The 17,920-nt window shown below is 41.0% G+C and overlaps 1 protein-coding gene across 4 annotated transcripts in view; it reads right to left on the bottom strand.

The window, feature by feature from the left end:
• ABCC9 (ATP binding cassette subfamily C member 9) overlaps positions 1 to 17,920 on the bottom strand; it is a 915,119-nt gene that overhangs the window by 699,279 nt on the left and 197,920 nt on the right. For all 4 annotated transcript variants that reach the window (XM_086920457.1, XM_086920444.1, XM_086920437.1 and 1 more), the window contains exon 15: positions 15,368 to 15,473. In XM_086920457.1, coding sequence (XP_086776583.1) covers positions 15,368 to 15,473 — 106 coding nt within the window. The remainder of the gene's footprint in view (positions 1 to 15,367; positions 15,474 to 17,920) is intronic.

Raw genomic sequence — 17,920 nt, 5'->3', positions numbered from 1 at the left:
CTAAGACTGACCTGATGTATGTTATTAGGGTCCTCCTTTCGTGGACGCAGGTTCTGGCGGAACGCCATGGACCGCGTTTCGAGAGCTTAAGGGAACGCGATCACGTGGTTTTGTCAAGGGGGCGTGTTCCTGTGGGTTTAAAGCAACAGCGTGCTGTGGTCGTGTAAGCTGTGAATGGTATCTAGCGCGATGCAGTTTGGGCTATGTAGTTAAGCGTGGGTGAGTGGGATGCAACCGGGTGTATGTTGGCATAGTGGGTCCGCGTGGACGGAGTGCTGGGCCATTGAACCTAATGTCACCGAAAAAACATAATCTAGCTGAGAAAGTATGAAAAACCAATAACATGCAGCTATACATGAAATTAAGGCAAAACATGAAATAAAGATGCACAAATGATCCTTGGATCGATCAGGAGTCACTGACTCAGTCCTAGAGCAACTTTACAGGTAGCAAGAGAGTTCAATCCTTTCATTGAGCCCGTTTGGCTTCTGGGTCGACAATTTTTGGATCCATTCATTTTCTCTTTGGAGCATGAATTTGGTGTTGTCTCTGCCCTCCAGTTTGGGGATGGTTTCCAGTATCATGAATTTCAGTTGAGAGATATTGTGTTTCTCTTCATTGAAATGTACTGCTAGGGTTGACTTGGTACTTTTTAAACGGATGTTTGATTTATGCTCTGTGAGCCTAGTCTTGATTTTGCGTTCTGTCTTTCCGATGTAAAGTTTTCCACATGGACATTTTAAGGCATAGATAACATTGTTGGTGTCGCATGTGGCATTGACATGAAGTTTAATCTTGTTACCCTTCATTGGATGATTAATTGTATCACCTCGGATTATAGAGTTACAGTTCCCACAGTTAAACTTCATGTCAATGCCACATGCGACACCAACAATGTTATCTATGCCTTAAAATGTCCATGTGGAAAACTACTATGTCACAAAAATGAATAATGAAGAAAACTATTGATTTACAATAAGGAAACTTATGAATAAAAAGTCAACTACATTCATTGCTTGAAACTTTTTTTGAAACCTCTATTACACGTAATGTCTCATCTTTCCACATTTAATCTCTCTATTGTGTGCTACTGTCTAGGAGAAATACACAAACCCCAACTGTCAGCTACACCAATCATGTGAACAAGGGACTGGCTACAGGCATTAAATGGCTAAGGCTGCGAAAAGCCAACTTTCTAAAAGTGGCATATTCAAAATCGTAATTAAAATCTGACTTTACCATAGAAGAGGAGTTTTCATTACAATATCAAAGATGCCAAACATGATCTTGTCACCTGCTCCCATTTTGAAATTACAGCCTATTGAATGTAATAAGGTAACTGTAATGTTATCTTTTTGGAGAGGTAGGCCTTACAGCATTGAAAATACACATTTAAGAGTTTTTTTTACTACTAGGACTTGTAAAACTAAAATGTACATGTCCCACTTTTTATGTACATTACACCCTCTAGACACTCTCTGGTTCACTTTAGAGGTGATTTACATGTATTCAAAAGGAAGGCTTGGGACTGGCAAAAGGTTTACTTTGCTAGGTCGACCAGGCAGAGTACAACACCACATACAGCCTGCAATGGCAGTCCTGAGACACGTTTAAAGTGCTACTTAAGTGGGTGGCACAATCAGTACTACGAGCCGACTAGTAGCATTACATTTTTCCGTACCTGGGTACAGGTAGTGCCACCTTACAAGTAAATTAAATATGCCAATTGGGCATGAGCCAATTTTATCATGCTTTAAAGAAGTGAGAACATGCTCTTTAGCACTGATTAGCAGTGGTAAAGTGTGCAGAGCCTTATGGCCAGCAAAAACAAGAATGCACAAATGGAAGGGGAAGGCAAAATGTTTGGGGGAAGACCACCTTAAACTGCAATGATTTCTCAAATGTGTCAGTGAAACAGTAGATATCCTCTTTCTCAATACACAAAATTTAGATGTCACTAGTGAAGAGTGAATCCACCTCTTTCTATGAGCATCGAGTTCTATGATATTGTAATATTACGTGCATCATTATCAGGAATGGACTGGCTATCGGCTAGGTTGGAATGCTGCCGAGCTGGGGGCTGATTTTACTGCGGTGGAGGCAGATTTTGTTCATGGAGACCTGCGTGTGTGATTCGAAATAATTAAAGCAAAACTAATTTCGTTTAGCAGACACAGGTCTCCATGAACGAAATCAGCCCCCAGCTCAGCAGCATTCCAAACTGCCCGGTAGCCAGTCCGGCCCTGATCATTATCTGCTGACGAGTAATATAGGCAGCTCTAGCAAGGGTTAGATGTTCATCTCATTTACATTGTTCAAAGTCTGGCATGTTGGAGTCCAGTAGCTAGCAATGATAGGGCAGGACCAAAGAATATGAATCAAATAGCCCCCGGTGACCACATCTCCAGTAGCAAGAAGTTGGAGCAGGTTTCACTCTATGCAGCTTGAAAGGGGTCATATGCCAGTAATGCCTTTTAAAAAACAAATCTGTCTTACTTCACGTATGCCTCAATCAACGCTGTATGAATCTTCATCAGTAAAGTCCTTCTGGCATTTCACTAACCAAGTGTTCCTGAGGTGCTGTATTGTTGATCTGGAATACAGTTCTTCAATTATCACATCATATATACACGAGTTTAAATAGCCACCCTATTTCACCTGGTGATCATGCATGGTAGAAGATGTAATTGCATATTGTGGCTTCCCTAGTTTCTTTGAAATGCAGCCTTTTAGTTGTGCATATCTACAAATCTGATCATCTCTAAGACTGTATTCTCTTTGCAAGTCACAGAAATATTTGATTAGTCCATCAGGCAAAATGTGGTTAACACTAAAAATATCTTTAGAGGCCCGGGTTTCCTAATAAAAGTGAGCGTTGATAATACGTAGTTCTGCTTTTCTCCAGATAGGTGTATCAGGATGAGAAATCCATTATGTTGGAGAGATTTGTGATGTGCGGTCCAAATATGAATAGAACGTTGAAGGATTGGCCGGGTCGCTGGTTCTTTTCCATTTCCTGAAAAAACGTGTGCCTCATACACATCATTTTGTATGTGCGGTTCTATGGTGATACAGAAAGGGGCTTCCAGCTCATCTTGGACGTGATATGCTAGCTGCAACAGTTGATAAAGTATAAAGTATTGTTCAATTTCAAGAATGCAGAGCTTCCCAGAAGCGTCATCCACATATATGAACCAATCAATCAATCAAAATTCATCATTAGAATAACAAAACGATCAAAAAGGAGCAAAGTAAATAAACAGAATCATTCATATTAAAATACATTCAGTAATGTCAGTATAAACATGGTTTAAAGCAATAATAAAACAACAGTAAAAACTCCACCTGCGAAACAGCTAGACTAGATCAAAAAAGCAGACTGATCCAGAAGCTGACAGCAGATTTGAGGATAAGAGTGACACTCACACATACATCTACTGTGAGAGGCATACATGAATAAACGGGGGCCTACAAACCCTTGCTTCTTTAAATTGACGAAAAATATCTCTGAGAGGTATAAATACATTTACAAAAAAAAGATAAAATTAAGTAGGGTCTTTGGTGAATCTTTGTCACACTGACACTAGCAGGCTGAATTCTGGTTACATTGGTTTAATTGAAAATGTTGCTGACTCCGATAGTCCCTAATCTAAACCTGGCTAGTAATGTACACTCCCATGTATCAATTACATATTCTAAATAACGTTCAAGGTCTAAGATGGTCTCACTCAGTATATATTCTCTAACTGTGGGGTTTACAAGTCTTGCCTTAGGAAAATGTGTGATGACCCACGTCTGAAAGCCAGAAGACACATTCTCGCGGTCAGTAAACAAGGCAGGTATACCAAGGCTAATCATAGTAGATTTTACATAAAGAAGCCAAGGAATAGTTTGAGCCAAATCACATGGAGCAATCTTTAAGAATTTCCTTGTTTAATCTAGTGAATTTGTTTACGCCTAATAGACAGCCATACCAATAATGGTGCAAGTTTAATGGTGTCTTCCACAAAACCTAGGCCCAATTTTTTGTCACCAAGTAAAAGAGAGCGTCCATAAAACATTGTTTCTAGCAAGCAAAATGGGGTCCAAAGTACAGTTGGAGTCGAAAGTAATCTCTAAGTATGGAAAACAAGGGATTTTTTTTAATGCTTTTGCCTTCAACAATAGGAGAAATAGACTTCAGGTTTTTTTGGCCCGACCCATGGTGAATGTTTTAGTAAAATTCATCTAAAAATGTATGTCTTCCATGTAACACACATATGACACAGAGACTTCTTAAGACCATTCGTAGTTCTTGCCATAAGGACAGCATCATGCATATTTAGGAGAACAGGCACATGCCTAGAATTAATCACTGGCATGGCCTTCCTTTGGCCAATAAGGCTTTCCTCAATCCATTGTTCTATAGCTAAAATAGGACCCCGGGGCCAGATCAAGGGAGTTGGTACATTTCCATTTGCAACCAAACACCCTGAGGCTGTAGGGCTACAGTGGAGGGCACATAAAACATTCAATGGGCCTGTTAAGGGAGCAGTTAAGGTCCATAAACCCCATATAATATATGCTGCGTTTGGCCACTGTGTACTTGAGAATCAGTAAGTAAAGATTCAAACACTATTTAATTGTTCCAAGTCCTTCCCTAACACCATATTGTGCACCAGTGTGGGTCAGTATAGTTACGCTTTTTATATATCAGAACAATTGTTGCAGACTTCCAAGAGTGGGGTATTCCTTTGTTGCAGGCAACATTTAAAGGTTTGGTAAGAAGAGGTGCCCTAAACTCAATGTTGTCCTTATAAAGGTCCAAACCCCATCCAATATTTCTAGGGCTCTTTATAATTGCATCCGACATCCGTGCAATATCAAAGGCAGTACTAGGAGGATAAGAAGGTGGAGGTTCACCGTTAACACTACCGCTGCCAGAGTGAAAGAGATACATTGATTCAAAATGAGTGACCCAGTCCTCTGGGCCAATATTTTGCGCTAAATCCTTAACAGGCACCTTGGCTAACTTGGCTCCACATATCATTTCAACATTGCCAGTCTGGCCCTATTGCCATCTCAAACGTATGTTTTGATGCATCAGCCAGTTAACTTTCCTAGCTTATGTGGATGGATATTATTAACAAGACAAATATGTAATTAAATCTGAGGGGAACAACTATTTTAACAGTCTACACCCTGACCCATGATGAGAGTTGAAGATGCTTTCTCCAGCACTATAAGCCAAATTTCACCACTTCCAAGAATAGGCACTTCAGCATATATGATATCCACTTAAAGGTGAATCCTAGTAGCAAGCCTTCAGCGGCGACTCCATTTATGGTCATAGCTTCACTCTGACTAGCTCATAATATAACCCAAGAAAGATGATAAAGCAGTGAAATTTGTCTTCAGCACTATTATAGACTGGTCCAGTGATGGTAATGTCAGCAAGAAATTGTCTGCAGCAGCTGTTTCTCACCACTTAATGGTAGGGTTATGGGTCTTCTGGATAGCAATAGCCAAGGGTTCGAAAGCAAGCAGAAATAATAATGGGGATAGCAGACATCCCTGGCTGGTTTCTCTGCTAACAAGTACCCAGTCAGAAGGCAACCTGTTGATATGAGCAGTAGGAATATTATATAGAATTTGTACCATACTAATGAATTTAAATAAGTAACCCCATTGCAAATTTCCATCAAATTCCTTCTCGGCATCAAGTAATAGGACCACATTTTTGTTTTTATCGCTCCTAGTTTGCCAGAGTAGATGCATCAGAATTCAGAGGTATTCTGTGAAGTCCTACCAGGCATAATGCACACCAGGTTTTTATGTATCAAGAGTGAACCCACTTTGTCAGCTTGTTAGTTAGCATTTTTGCTAGTATTTTAAGGTCACAATTTAACAGTGATATTGGTCTGTAGTTCTTCTAGCAAAGCAGATCCCTTCTGGGTAGCAGTATCAGCAAAAATATAAACTTTGGTAAAGTTTGTGTTCAGATTACCCTTTTTCGCAGCTTCTCGGACAACTTTTGTCGACATTGGTGTGATAGTTTTGGCTGTGATTTCATAGGAGTCAACAGAAAAGCCATCTTCTCCAGCTGCTTTCCCAGTATCACAGACTTAACACCTTAGCTGCTTTGGAACGTCCAGCTCCAGTGCTGAACGTTCCATTGCGCAGGTGCAGTTGGAACGTCCAACGGCCGACGGCAGCACTCCCGAGGTAGTGGTGCCTTCGGCTGGTGGACGGGCGCAGCGCTTAAGGGGTTAATCACCTCTGACTCTTCTTTACCTGCAATTTCCTGAGCCAGGTCTGGTCATAAATCCAGTGTCAGCTTCTGAACTGGTAAATGATCCATAAGTTTGTCTTCTTCACAAATCACTCCCACAGCTTCTCTGGTATACAATTGCATGTAATAGCAGGGACATTCTTTGGTGATGTTGAAAGGGTTATGTATCAAAACTCCTTTTGAACCTCATATCACTTCAATACTTGGTTTGGCTTATTTTTCTTTCAGTTGCATTGCAGTCAATCTACAAACTTTTTCAGTATGTTCATAAAGAGTGCTGCATATCCGCTGTAGAGCTTTTTCTGTTATAGAACAGTACATGGTGTTCAATTTACACTTTAGCCTAGTTAAAACTTTGGGTTTTTTGGTTTTTTCCTGGTTCAACGATGACCTTAAGAAATCCAAGAAACTCTGTCGCTCCCTCGAGAAGGCCTGGAAAAAAGACCCAACCACCAGCACCAAAGACGCCTTCAAAAACGCCACCCGCATACACCACCAACTAATCCAAAATGCCAAGAAAGCAGCCTTCAATGACCGTCTAGATAACGCCCACAACAGCAAGGAATTATTCAACATCGTCAAGGAATTTACCAACCCCTCAGCCAACTCCAACGACATCACCCCCTCTCAAGCCCTCTGCGACTCCCTAGCCTCATTCTTCCACAACAAAATTGGAGACATCCACAACAGCTTCGACAACCAACCCGGAGACCAACCCACCCAATCCCCTGCAGGACCCCCACCCCCCCTGAACATCCTCAATGACTGGAAGCCAATCTCCACTGAGGACACCATCCGTCTGATGAACTCTATCCACTCAGGATCCCCCACAGACCCTTGCCCTCACCACATCTTTAACAAAGCAGACTCCATTATTGCACCGCACCTCCGAGACGTCATCAACTGCTCCCTCAACTCCGCTATCTTCCCGGAAAGCTGGAAACACGCCGAACTCAGCGCCCTCCTGAAGAAACCCACAGCTGACCCCACCGAACTCAAAAACTATCGCCCTATCTCACTCCTTCCATTCCCGGCCAAAGTCATCGAGAAAGCTGTCAACAACCAGCTCGCCGCATTCCTCGAAACCAACAAATCACTCGACTCCTCACAGTCCGGCTTCCGAGCCAAGCACAGCACTGAAACCGCCCTTATCGCAGCAACAGACGACATTCGAACTCTACTGGACAATGGAGACACAGTCGCCCTCATCCTCCTCGACCTCTCCGCAGCCTTCGACACAGTCTGCCATAGCACCCTTCTACAGCGCCTCAAAAACATCGGAATCCAAGGAAAAGCACTGGATTGGATCACCTCGTTCCTCTCCGGAAGAACCCAGAGAGTCCGCCTTCCACCATTCAAGTCAGAGGCTACTGAAGTCATCTGCGGCGTACCTCAAGGGTCCTCACTCAGTCCCACCCTCTTCAACGTTTACATGAGCCCCCTCGCGGCCATCGCACGCCAACACAACCTCAACATCATCTCCTACGCCGACGACACTCAACTGATCCTATCACTCACCAGAGACCCTAACACGGCCAAAACCAACCTACACGAAGGAATGAAAGAAGTAGCTGAATGGATGAAGCACAGCCGTCTGAAACTGAACTCAGACAAAACAGAAGTCCTCATCTTAGGTACCTCCCCCTCCGCCTGGGACGATTCTTGGTGGCCAGAGGCCCTTGGAAAAGCACCCATCCCGACGGACCACGCACGGAACCTGGGCGTCATCCTGGATTCCTCACTCTCGATGAACAGACAAGTCAACGCCGTTTCTTCATCTTGCTTCAACATTCTTCGCATGCTCAAAAAAACATTTTGCTGGATCCCTACCGAAACTAGAAAAACAGTCACCCACGCTCTGGTCACGAGCCGACTGGACTACGGAAACACCCTCTACGCCGGCATCACCGCTAAACTCCAGAAAAAACTACAACGCATCCAGAACGCCTCAGCCAGGCTCATATTAGACATTCCGCGCAAAGAACACATCTCCGATCACCTGAAAAACCTACACTGGCTCCCCGTCAATAAGAGGATCACTTTCCGGCTCCTAACCCACGCACACAAAGCACTCTACGAAATCGGACCCGAATGCCTCAACACACGTCTTTCCTTCTACACCCCCTCCCGCCAACTACGATCCTCCAACCAAGCCCTTGCCACTGTACCTCGTATCAACAAAACCACCATGGGAGGTAGATCCTTCTCCTACCTAGCAGCTAAAACTTGGAACTCACTTCCCACTCACCTTCGCCTTACTCAGAACCACCTAGCATTCAGAAAGCAACTCAAAACGTGGATATTCGACAAGTAACTCCCCACCCTTCTTCAAGCACCTTGAGACCCTCTGGGTATGTAGCGCGCTATACAAATCTTTTTGACTTGACTTGACTGACTAGAAGCAGCTCAATAGCTTTGATGTATATCTAGGATGTCCTTTGCTAGTTTGTCTCTCTGATCGCGCTGTATGTTGTTACCCCAGACCACTATTATCTTTATCATTGTCCCTCTCATGTACACTTTCATCTGACTCTCTATAATAACTTATGTTCGGTATCCAAGTCTTTGTTTTTGAAACAGAAATTTGAAGATCTAGCAACATCATGAGTAGGGAATGATCTAATAGCACTGCTGCTATGTCACAGCCAAGGATCTTCAGTAGTAATACATTGTTTGTCAGGAAGTAGTCAATTCCTGTCTCTGATCCATGACATCAGGAGAGAAAAGTGTATTCCTTTTTCATCAGGTGGTGTAGTCACCATGGATCCAACAGTCCATGATCAGATATCAGGTCTTTAAGCATGTTTCTGTCTGGATTGTTACATAAGTTTGGTGTTCATGGTTTGTCCAGCACTGGGGTAATTGGTAGATTCCAGCCCAGTAAGCTGGTTCTCCATGACTTGTCCAGCACTGGGCCACTTGGTAGATTTCAGACTCCTCCAAAGAGGAGTTTTGACTGACCAAATTCAGTGCATACCTCGTTAAGTGAGGGAAAGAAAGTTCCTTTCTGAATATTCGGTACATACACAGATCCCATGATGAAAGTACATTTCTGAATTGACAGTTTGGTGAACACATATCATCTGTCTGGATTAACCCATGTCTTTAGTTTTCTCCTCTGTAAAGACCTGTGAATTAGGATTGCCATTCCCTGTTTCCTATGTGGTATTCATCATGGGGTAGATAGTTGATATTGTCCACATCGCACTGAAGAGGAGACAAATGTATCTATCCTTTCTCCTTTACGCTTTCTGAATCCTTTGCAGAGAAATTGGGTTTCTGGACGAGGACAATGTCTGGCTTGTTAGATACTAGATGTACCAGAATCTTTTTACTATTAGGAAACGTTGAGAGATCATTAACGTTGAAAGACCATATAGATAAGGCTCTGGTAAAGGTAGGTATGGGGTTTTGCATTGAACCCTATTTAGTGGGCTATGATTGTTGAAAGGTTAGAGGTTGTGCAGGGTGGTAAACTATAGTCAGAATACATTATAGAAATGTGTCCTAAATGTCTGCAGTGGCCAATAGTCACGCACTTCTCAATTTTGGAATAGGAGCAGGCAATTTTCTATATGTGAAACAGAAAATGGCAAAAGAAGGTGGAAAAATACTCAAAGAAAAGTGAAATGTCACTAACTATAAACAGGCATGCTGTGCTTCCTTCTATGCCTGTAGCTCTTATGAGTAGTGGTGATAAACAATTTTGTATTGGTCACTGCTGTTTAACCAAATTCACATGATGTTAAGGTTTCAGTGGTCACCTTGAGCTACGTCTTGCCTACAAAAATTATTTGTCTCTGTGCTGCACGGTGCATGTTATATTGAGCTTCCGTACATTGATCAACAGTTCCCTACCTATTGTACACTCTTTTATTTCTGATATGAATTTCTCAGACTCGTGGGGTCTCAGAATTTCCTGGTTTCTCTAATCAAGAGTCACCAATAATGTTACAAAATCGAGTAGGCCATATCTGGCATTTAGGCATTTAATTTTTTCTGCAGAGGGCATAGAGCAAATAACATTTCCTAACAAGATTCCTGACAAGGGAACCATTTGCAAAAATATACATTTTCCATCCTTTATAGTCATATGGACCATGGTTCTTGGAGGATTGGTGAAGCTGACAGGCATGCTGGTGTTACAGTAGGCAGACTAAAATAGGTCTATAATTTGTTTTGGAATGTCACAGCCTCTGTCTGGGTCAATGTGGCCTTTAAAAATCGTGGATTATGATAGTCTATAACTCTAAATTTGGGAAGCAAATCAGAATGAAATTTTAGCACATCTTTACCCCCTTCAGGGAGACCAAAAATGTGTATATTATCTCTTCTTCTTCTATCTTCAGGATCAATGATCTTGCTTTTAAGGTTCCAGATTCTGTCTCCCCAATCGGGGGTAGCTTATGGGAACTGTTCATTATTGCCTTAAAACTCACTAGTTCTTTGTGGGTGGCTCTCAGCTTTATATTGGTGCCAGCCTTGGATATTTCTACAGTGGTCACTGAGATCTTAATTACCTTTAGGTCTGCCTTTAAAGACTCCAGCATCACTGCCACCATAGTCATATCTTGGGATTGGTGCTGTCACTTTTTTGTGCCCCCAGAAACTACTTCTGAAAACAGAAGTTAGGATGATGGCTCGTCTCTTGACATATGGAACTGGCCTGTAATTAACTTTGGAGAAGTGTAACATTTTGCCTTTAACACTAATACAATGTATGTTGTCTTTAGAAACACCTATTTAGAAGGCCTGTAAGTGTTTCCCTACATATTTGTCATCCAGCTTCCCTAATCAGCCTCACACTATTTCTAGTTATTATAGGCGTGTAGGTAATACATTCTTCTTTTAAGACTTTGGCACATCTTTTGTATGGTTGTAGATAGTGCTACTGTTCAGCATTGAGCGCATCTGTGTAGCAGACCTAATTGTGTAGCTCTTTAATGAGCTACTAGATGGGGCAAGGCAGCAAACAGGATTCATTCTATCAAGTAATATGGTGGTCCCTGCTATTTATCATGCTGTCATTAAAAGGGGATAATCCCAATTCAAAATGACTGCTTGCCCAGGTGTAACACCATCCCCCTCTCTCTAGCTGCAAATCAGGGTCTATCAGTTTGAGAGCCCCCAGGGCATCCAGGAGCATCCCAGATCAGCAACATGGTGCCCCGCAGCCACAGCTCGGTTTAGCCCCACAGCCACAGCTCTCTTTATCAAGTCTCTGATTCTACTCTGATATCCATTGAAGGAGGCGGCTTGCCACATCAATTAAGTTAAAAAAATGATTCCATTAAAAAAAATGTTTTACAAAATATAGTCAAAAATGGTCAACTTACAAACATTACATAAATATATACACTTAAATAAAATTGCGAGAAAAAACAAACATAATGCATAAAACATCATATTAACATCAAAACATAAATAAAAAAGTAATACAAATGGTTTATAATATCAAACACTGGCTTTTAAAAACAAAACGTATGCAAATAGAAACTAAATTACCAACAATTCATTCAAAAATAAATAATAATAAAAAATGACATTCAAATAACTTTTAAAATTAAAAAATATATTCAAAGCAACTTAAAAAAAAAATATTTAACTCAGGTAAAATTCACTACTCCCACTCCAGCCTGAGCAACAATAAGTGTTGAACTTTGAAGAGGTCAGAATTACTGTTCTCACTCCAATCTGAACAACAAAATAGTAAATATTGGACTTTGGAGAGTACAACATTTACTATTTGAATTCCAGTGTAATACAAGTACTGACAATTTTACACTTTGAAGCTGTCAGATGTACTATTCCCTCTCCAATTGATGCAAAAGTGAAGAAAGTGTTTGACTCTGCTGGGCTCAATTCCAGCTACAGTAGGGAAAGTGTTGACATTTAGAGGGCTCAGATATACTATTACCACTCACTGTAAACAAAAGTAGAGAAAGTCTTAACTTTGGAGGGGCTAGATGTACCATTCCCACTCCAGCACAAAACATTTAAATATAGATCAAAAAAATAATATGTTTAAAAAAAAAAATTATTCAAATTTGTTACAAAATAACAATTTAAAATTTCTAAAAATACTTACAATATTTTCAACTAAAACACTTCCCTTCCTAATACCATACAATGAACACCAACAAATAAAGGTAAAGAAAATAGGTAACCTTATTAAAAGAAAAAGGAAAAATACAACTAAAACTGGCTGTATATATATATATATATATATATACACACACATATATATACATAACATATATATATATATATATATATATATATATATAGTATTTAACACAATATGAGAATTATTGTATTTTATATTTGTATTGAATATTTTAGATTTATGAACTTATGATTCATTTATTGCTGTTCTTTTATAGATTTGTTTATGAATCCGAATAAAGAATCAAATTGAATTGATTGATAAATAAATTGCTCAACCAATTAATACAGATCAACTGCTAATTGCAATTACAAGTAATTAATGAAGTAATGTACATCATTAATTACCTTTTTTGAAACTCTACATCATAATCCGCTACAAACTCAAAAAACTGCCAAAAAGATAAAAAAATTTTAAAGACATTTCTAAAATCTTATGAAAAAACGTGCAAACTATACGAAAATTCATTGAACACTAGTATTATTTTAGTACAAATATTTATTTTCAATACAAACAGCCTATAATACAAAAGACCTATCAATAGTAAAACGAATTAAAAAATATTTTATATACAAGTATGTTAAATAAAGTATTTTACACACTATATTTGAAAAAGAAAATAAGTATCTAAAAAACAATATTTCTACAATCTATATTCTGCTTCATAACTTTTTCCCTCTTAATATTCTTTATTATATTTTGTTAGAAATCTGCATGTTCATTAACCACATGCGCGCTGCTCTTATTCTGCTGGTATGCTGACTTTTTAAAAAACGCACTTTACATGACGAGCTGGGCTCGTCATCAGTGTGCGAGGAGGCTACACCATGACGAGCCCAGCTCGTCATCAGCCTCGAAGGGGTTAAGTCTAATAAAACACCACTCACAAAAATCCAACATATTCTTATTTTGTGCAACCAGGCCTTCGAGCTTCTCAGAACAGTTCTATCACAGCCATATCATAAAATCAATGGAGAATGGATCACTTGTAGACTACAGCACCAGGGTTTTTATTCAGGGCGCTCTTCTTAAAAACCCTCATACACGCACGTTTTCGATAAAGTGGTATATCTTGATTCTCCACCAAGTAACGTGGTGTGGGTGCATCATCATAGGGTTCTTTTTTTGAGTATCTACCACTTCCAGTCTTTTTTCTTCAATGCCACATAACTGAGATTGCTCTCTTCCGTGTCCTACCTCTCACAAAAGCCTTACTTTATAGCCTCGATCCTCAATCCTCCAATCAGCTCCTTCCTGATATCTCTATCATGTTTAAAGCTTTTGACCATTTGACACACCTTTACACGCTTTGAAGATGAAGCACCGTGGGTCGATTATCTGTGCCATCTCTTTCTCTCACTAATTTTAAACGTTCCCCTATGACTGTTTCTTCTCCACCCATTCATTGCAAGATGGCCATGATTTGCCACGTGCTCATCCAGGAAAAGGATGATAATGCACTGTCTATCGACCAACAACAGCATAATCCCAATCCCTAGATTTTTCCCTAGACTCCTTTCTCCTCTTCCACTGTGCTTGAAAGCTCAGTGTCCATTTTGTCCTCAAACTGACACTTTGGACTTTCATCTCATCCACAGCCCACTACCAACAAACACAAGACCCATTTTAAACTCATAATCTCCGCACATATACCCCTATTAAACTTACTATTCCAGCAGCCTCCTCCTTTTCTTCTTTTTGTCCACATTTTCCATAGTGCCTCGGCCACCCTATTTGAGTACAAACAATTATTCACCATCATCCCTTAAAATACAAACTTTCTGGTCTGCGGTTTAGCTCTACCTCTGTACTAGCGCTTGCATGAGTGTCTTTTACCATCAACAACCTTCTTCAAGCTGTCTAACTCAAGCAATGTCCTGCTTCACCACTGGCTCCCCCTCATGTCACCATTCCTCATTACACTATCAGTGAAACACACAAGTCTCCTCATGAGCTGGACCTTTCCTATTCTTAGATACCCATTACTAAAAGTCTATCTTTCCTGTCATCACTTTCGCCATCTTTCTCATTAGAGTAAATGAAAGGTAGCACAGCACAACATGTTAAACGCTCTGCATCAGCCAATGCTGTCAGCTGAGCCGCTAAAGGACGGAAGGGCCAAACCTATAGCACAAACAGATTTTTTAGCTTTACATTGTGATGGTGGTACGGATTCGTGTAACATCTCCTTTTATTGATGTCCCCCAACTGCATTTATGTAGAGTCCCACCTGCTTCCAACTAAGCATTTCTATCCTCATATAGCCTTTCTATCTAAGTGTCACAAAATAAATGAGGACAAAAAAACCTTAGTACTGATGTATGTGAAAAAAATGGGTATAAGAAACGTCTTATTATTTTTATATGCAACACAAGGCATGAAACGATGCCGTGGCCCCGGTTCAGTGAAATCTTCCTAGTTCAATGCACTAGATCATAATTGTTCAGTATCCTTATTCATAAATTCTAGAAGCACATTGTTTGTTCCTTTTTGATGTCTGCTAGCATGTCGCAGGGCTATGGCGACGCAGGAAAGATAAAATACAATTATTTTTTCACTCCTCTGGGATATTACCTTTTGCCTCAACTCGAAGTTAAGGTTCACGGGTAAGCAGTAGTGGGTCAAGCAGAAATATATTTTATGCAGTTACACAACAACAATACAGTCTTCAGTGCCATTTTGTGACTTTTAAAACAATCCTTGATTAGTCGGTATATAATATAAAACTCAAACTTAGCTAAAAATATAGAATTAGAAAATGAACCTTACCTGTCTTACTAAAGCCATGACATCTTTGCAACAACTAAGCATCAATCAGCAATACATTGTTGGTATAATGCAGAATAGAGGTATATAAGGTGACATTTGTATTCAGCACATTTCAAGAATCAGCAAAGCAATTAATTACAGAAAGGTAAATATGTTCCTACTTGCTCCAGAAAACCTTCCCTTCCAGGGCCTGCATTTCACCGAGTATTGCAAGGAGAAGGGACGATTTGCCACAACCAACTTGACCAACAATCATTGTTAACTGTCCTAAAAACAAAGAAAAAGCAAATACGTTGGTATTTGGAATGTATGACGTTCGAGTTCTAACACCAAACCGAAGCCAGGTGTAAGCCACGAAGTAACGTGGACTAAGATCACGAATAATTGGCAGTATTAATTAACAGTTTTGCATGAAAAAGTAAACCCAACTGTACCACTAATTAGACCAGAGGTACCCAAACGGTGAATGCAAACACGATTTGCTTTTGTTTTTGCACTAGTGCCAATCATAAGTTAGTGTCAATTATTTTAGCTCAGGTTTAGCTCTCACATTTGCCTCCAGGCAAAATGTTTGTCTCGTTCCATATTCTGTACTCCAAGTGACAGCCAGGTTTAAAAACGGACATGATACTCTGCACGCATTTGCCCTCTGGCAGAGTTGTTTTGCCAAGAATGAATATGACATGCACATGCTATTATATTTGAGGTGAAAGGACAATACCAATATCGACTAATGTACTCTGTATGGGTGAGAGGTCATCAAATCTTAGCTTAAAGTGTATTAGTTGCTCCCTTTATTGAAAAGGGAGGTGGACAATTGGTGGTGCATTCACATTGCAACTGTTCATAGCTCCATATGTGGATTTCTAGTAAGGAATTATATGGTTAAGGATGCTGAGTCTCTCTCTCTCTATCACCCCCTCCCTCCCCTTTACTCCGTCTTTTTTTCCCTTTGTTTGTTTGTTCCTTTCTTCTTTTCCTTCTTTCCTTCTTTCTTCGTATATCTCTTTCGGTCACCCTACCTCTCTGGTTCTCTTTGTATAAGATAGCACGAAGAGGAAGATTTCTTAACAGACATTATGGCCTTCAATACTCTGAATTCCCATGGGATTGTGTGTGTCATCATATGACACATTCGTTGGATTGGAGTCCATGGATTCTAATGTGATGTCATGTACTGAATGCCTTGCCGACATCACTATTTATTACATTCCACGGAGGACCATTATCCTCTTTAAGGCTGATGAGCGGCGCCACCCGCAACTTGGTGGGTGGCGCCCTTAGTGGCTTCACGGGAAGGAGCCTGGATTATTTCCGTCCTTTCCAGTAGGAGAGACACGAGGGGAGGCCGGAAGTGAAAAGTGTTGTGGGTGGCCACCCTTCAGCGTCATCAAAGGGGGCAGGGAGGTGGTCGTTACCGCCCCTCGACAAGGATATAAGCCGGGCGGAGGGGGAAGGAAGCCCTCCTCTCTGAGGAAACATGCAGACAATTCTGCAAACTCAACTAACTGCTTCCCGCGGCCCATCACGAGCTGACCTTGTGAACCAACTTCAACTGTGACAAAGTACCGCAGACCAATAAGGAAACCGAAAACAGCAACTATAAAACTCATAAAAACAGAATGTGGAGTAATGAGGCAACTGCCTCGGTATCCAAAACACACAACTGTCAGAAGCCATCTGACAGACGAAGAGAAGACCCAGACGAGGAATCCCTCTTTGTACTTTCCAGGAGCTCCTGTGGCGGCAGACCAGCAACAAGTTACGAGTGGGATCAGCGTCCGCGCTCAACCACGTGCTGCCACAATGATCGAGTGGGTTTCTCGCTAAGTGGTGTACGAAGCGCTATCGGTGGGAAAAGGATGCAAGTAGGCTGGTTCGTGGCACAGGAGGAAGGAGAGGACCTCACAGCGTAGTCTGGGATTTAAAATATATATATATTTATAGGTTTGGTATAACGGGTTCGGTGATACGGGGTCATGGCCAAAAGTTTTGGTGTTGCATAGCACAATGGATACGACCGCCGGCAACGTAATTAGGGCTCGAGTAAAGGGCACCTGTTCCCTTTAAATGCGTCAGCAACTAGCGTCTGACCAGACGTCTTTAAGGCTGATGATAATCTGTGCTGGGTGTGTTAACAGATAAAGCACCCACGACACAGAATTGTGGCAACGAGCAGCTTCATATAAGTGGTCCGGTCAGAAAAGACGCAGATGGTACACCATAGGTACACACGAAATGTCAATTACAAACAGGAGCTAAGAGGAAAAAGACGCAGGTTGCCCTCCACTCACAATTATTCATAACAAAAAACCCGCTCTGTATCTGATAGATAGAGTATCCTGAACATCACCTGCCTCCCTTCCTGGTGAGGATACTTATAGTACACGCGATACTTCTGCTGTACTTATAGGCTGTTCCTATCTTCTTCCTAAAAAACAACAATCCTGCCTGTGTCTATGACTTCACCACTGGTTCTTAACACCCATTCATCATGAAAAGTGTGTAACAAAATGTGTGAAAAGTGGGAAGGTGCCTCACGGAAACAACCGCCAGGGAACTCCTGGTAGGTTTTCATCAGTGTGCTCAGTAGTGTTCATCACACATTTTAAAAAGGGAGGCAGGTGATGTTCAGGATACTCTATCTATCAGATACAGAGCAGGTTTTTAGTCATAAACACATGAAATGTCAGCTGGGGGCAGCTGTGGGTCAT

The sequence above is a fragment of the Lissotriton vulgaris genome, chromosome 1_1, assembly GCF_964263255.1.
Source record: "Lissotriton vulgaris chromosome 1_1, aLisVul1.2, whole genome shotgun sequence".
Taxonomy (NCBI): domain Eukaryota; kingdom Metazoa; phylum Chordata; class Amphibia; order Caudata; family Salamandridae; genus Lissotriton; species Lissotriton vulgaris.
Note: the sequence above shows the minus strand (reverse complement) of the source record. Positions and strands in the feature narration are given on the sequence as shown.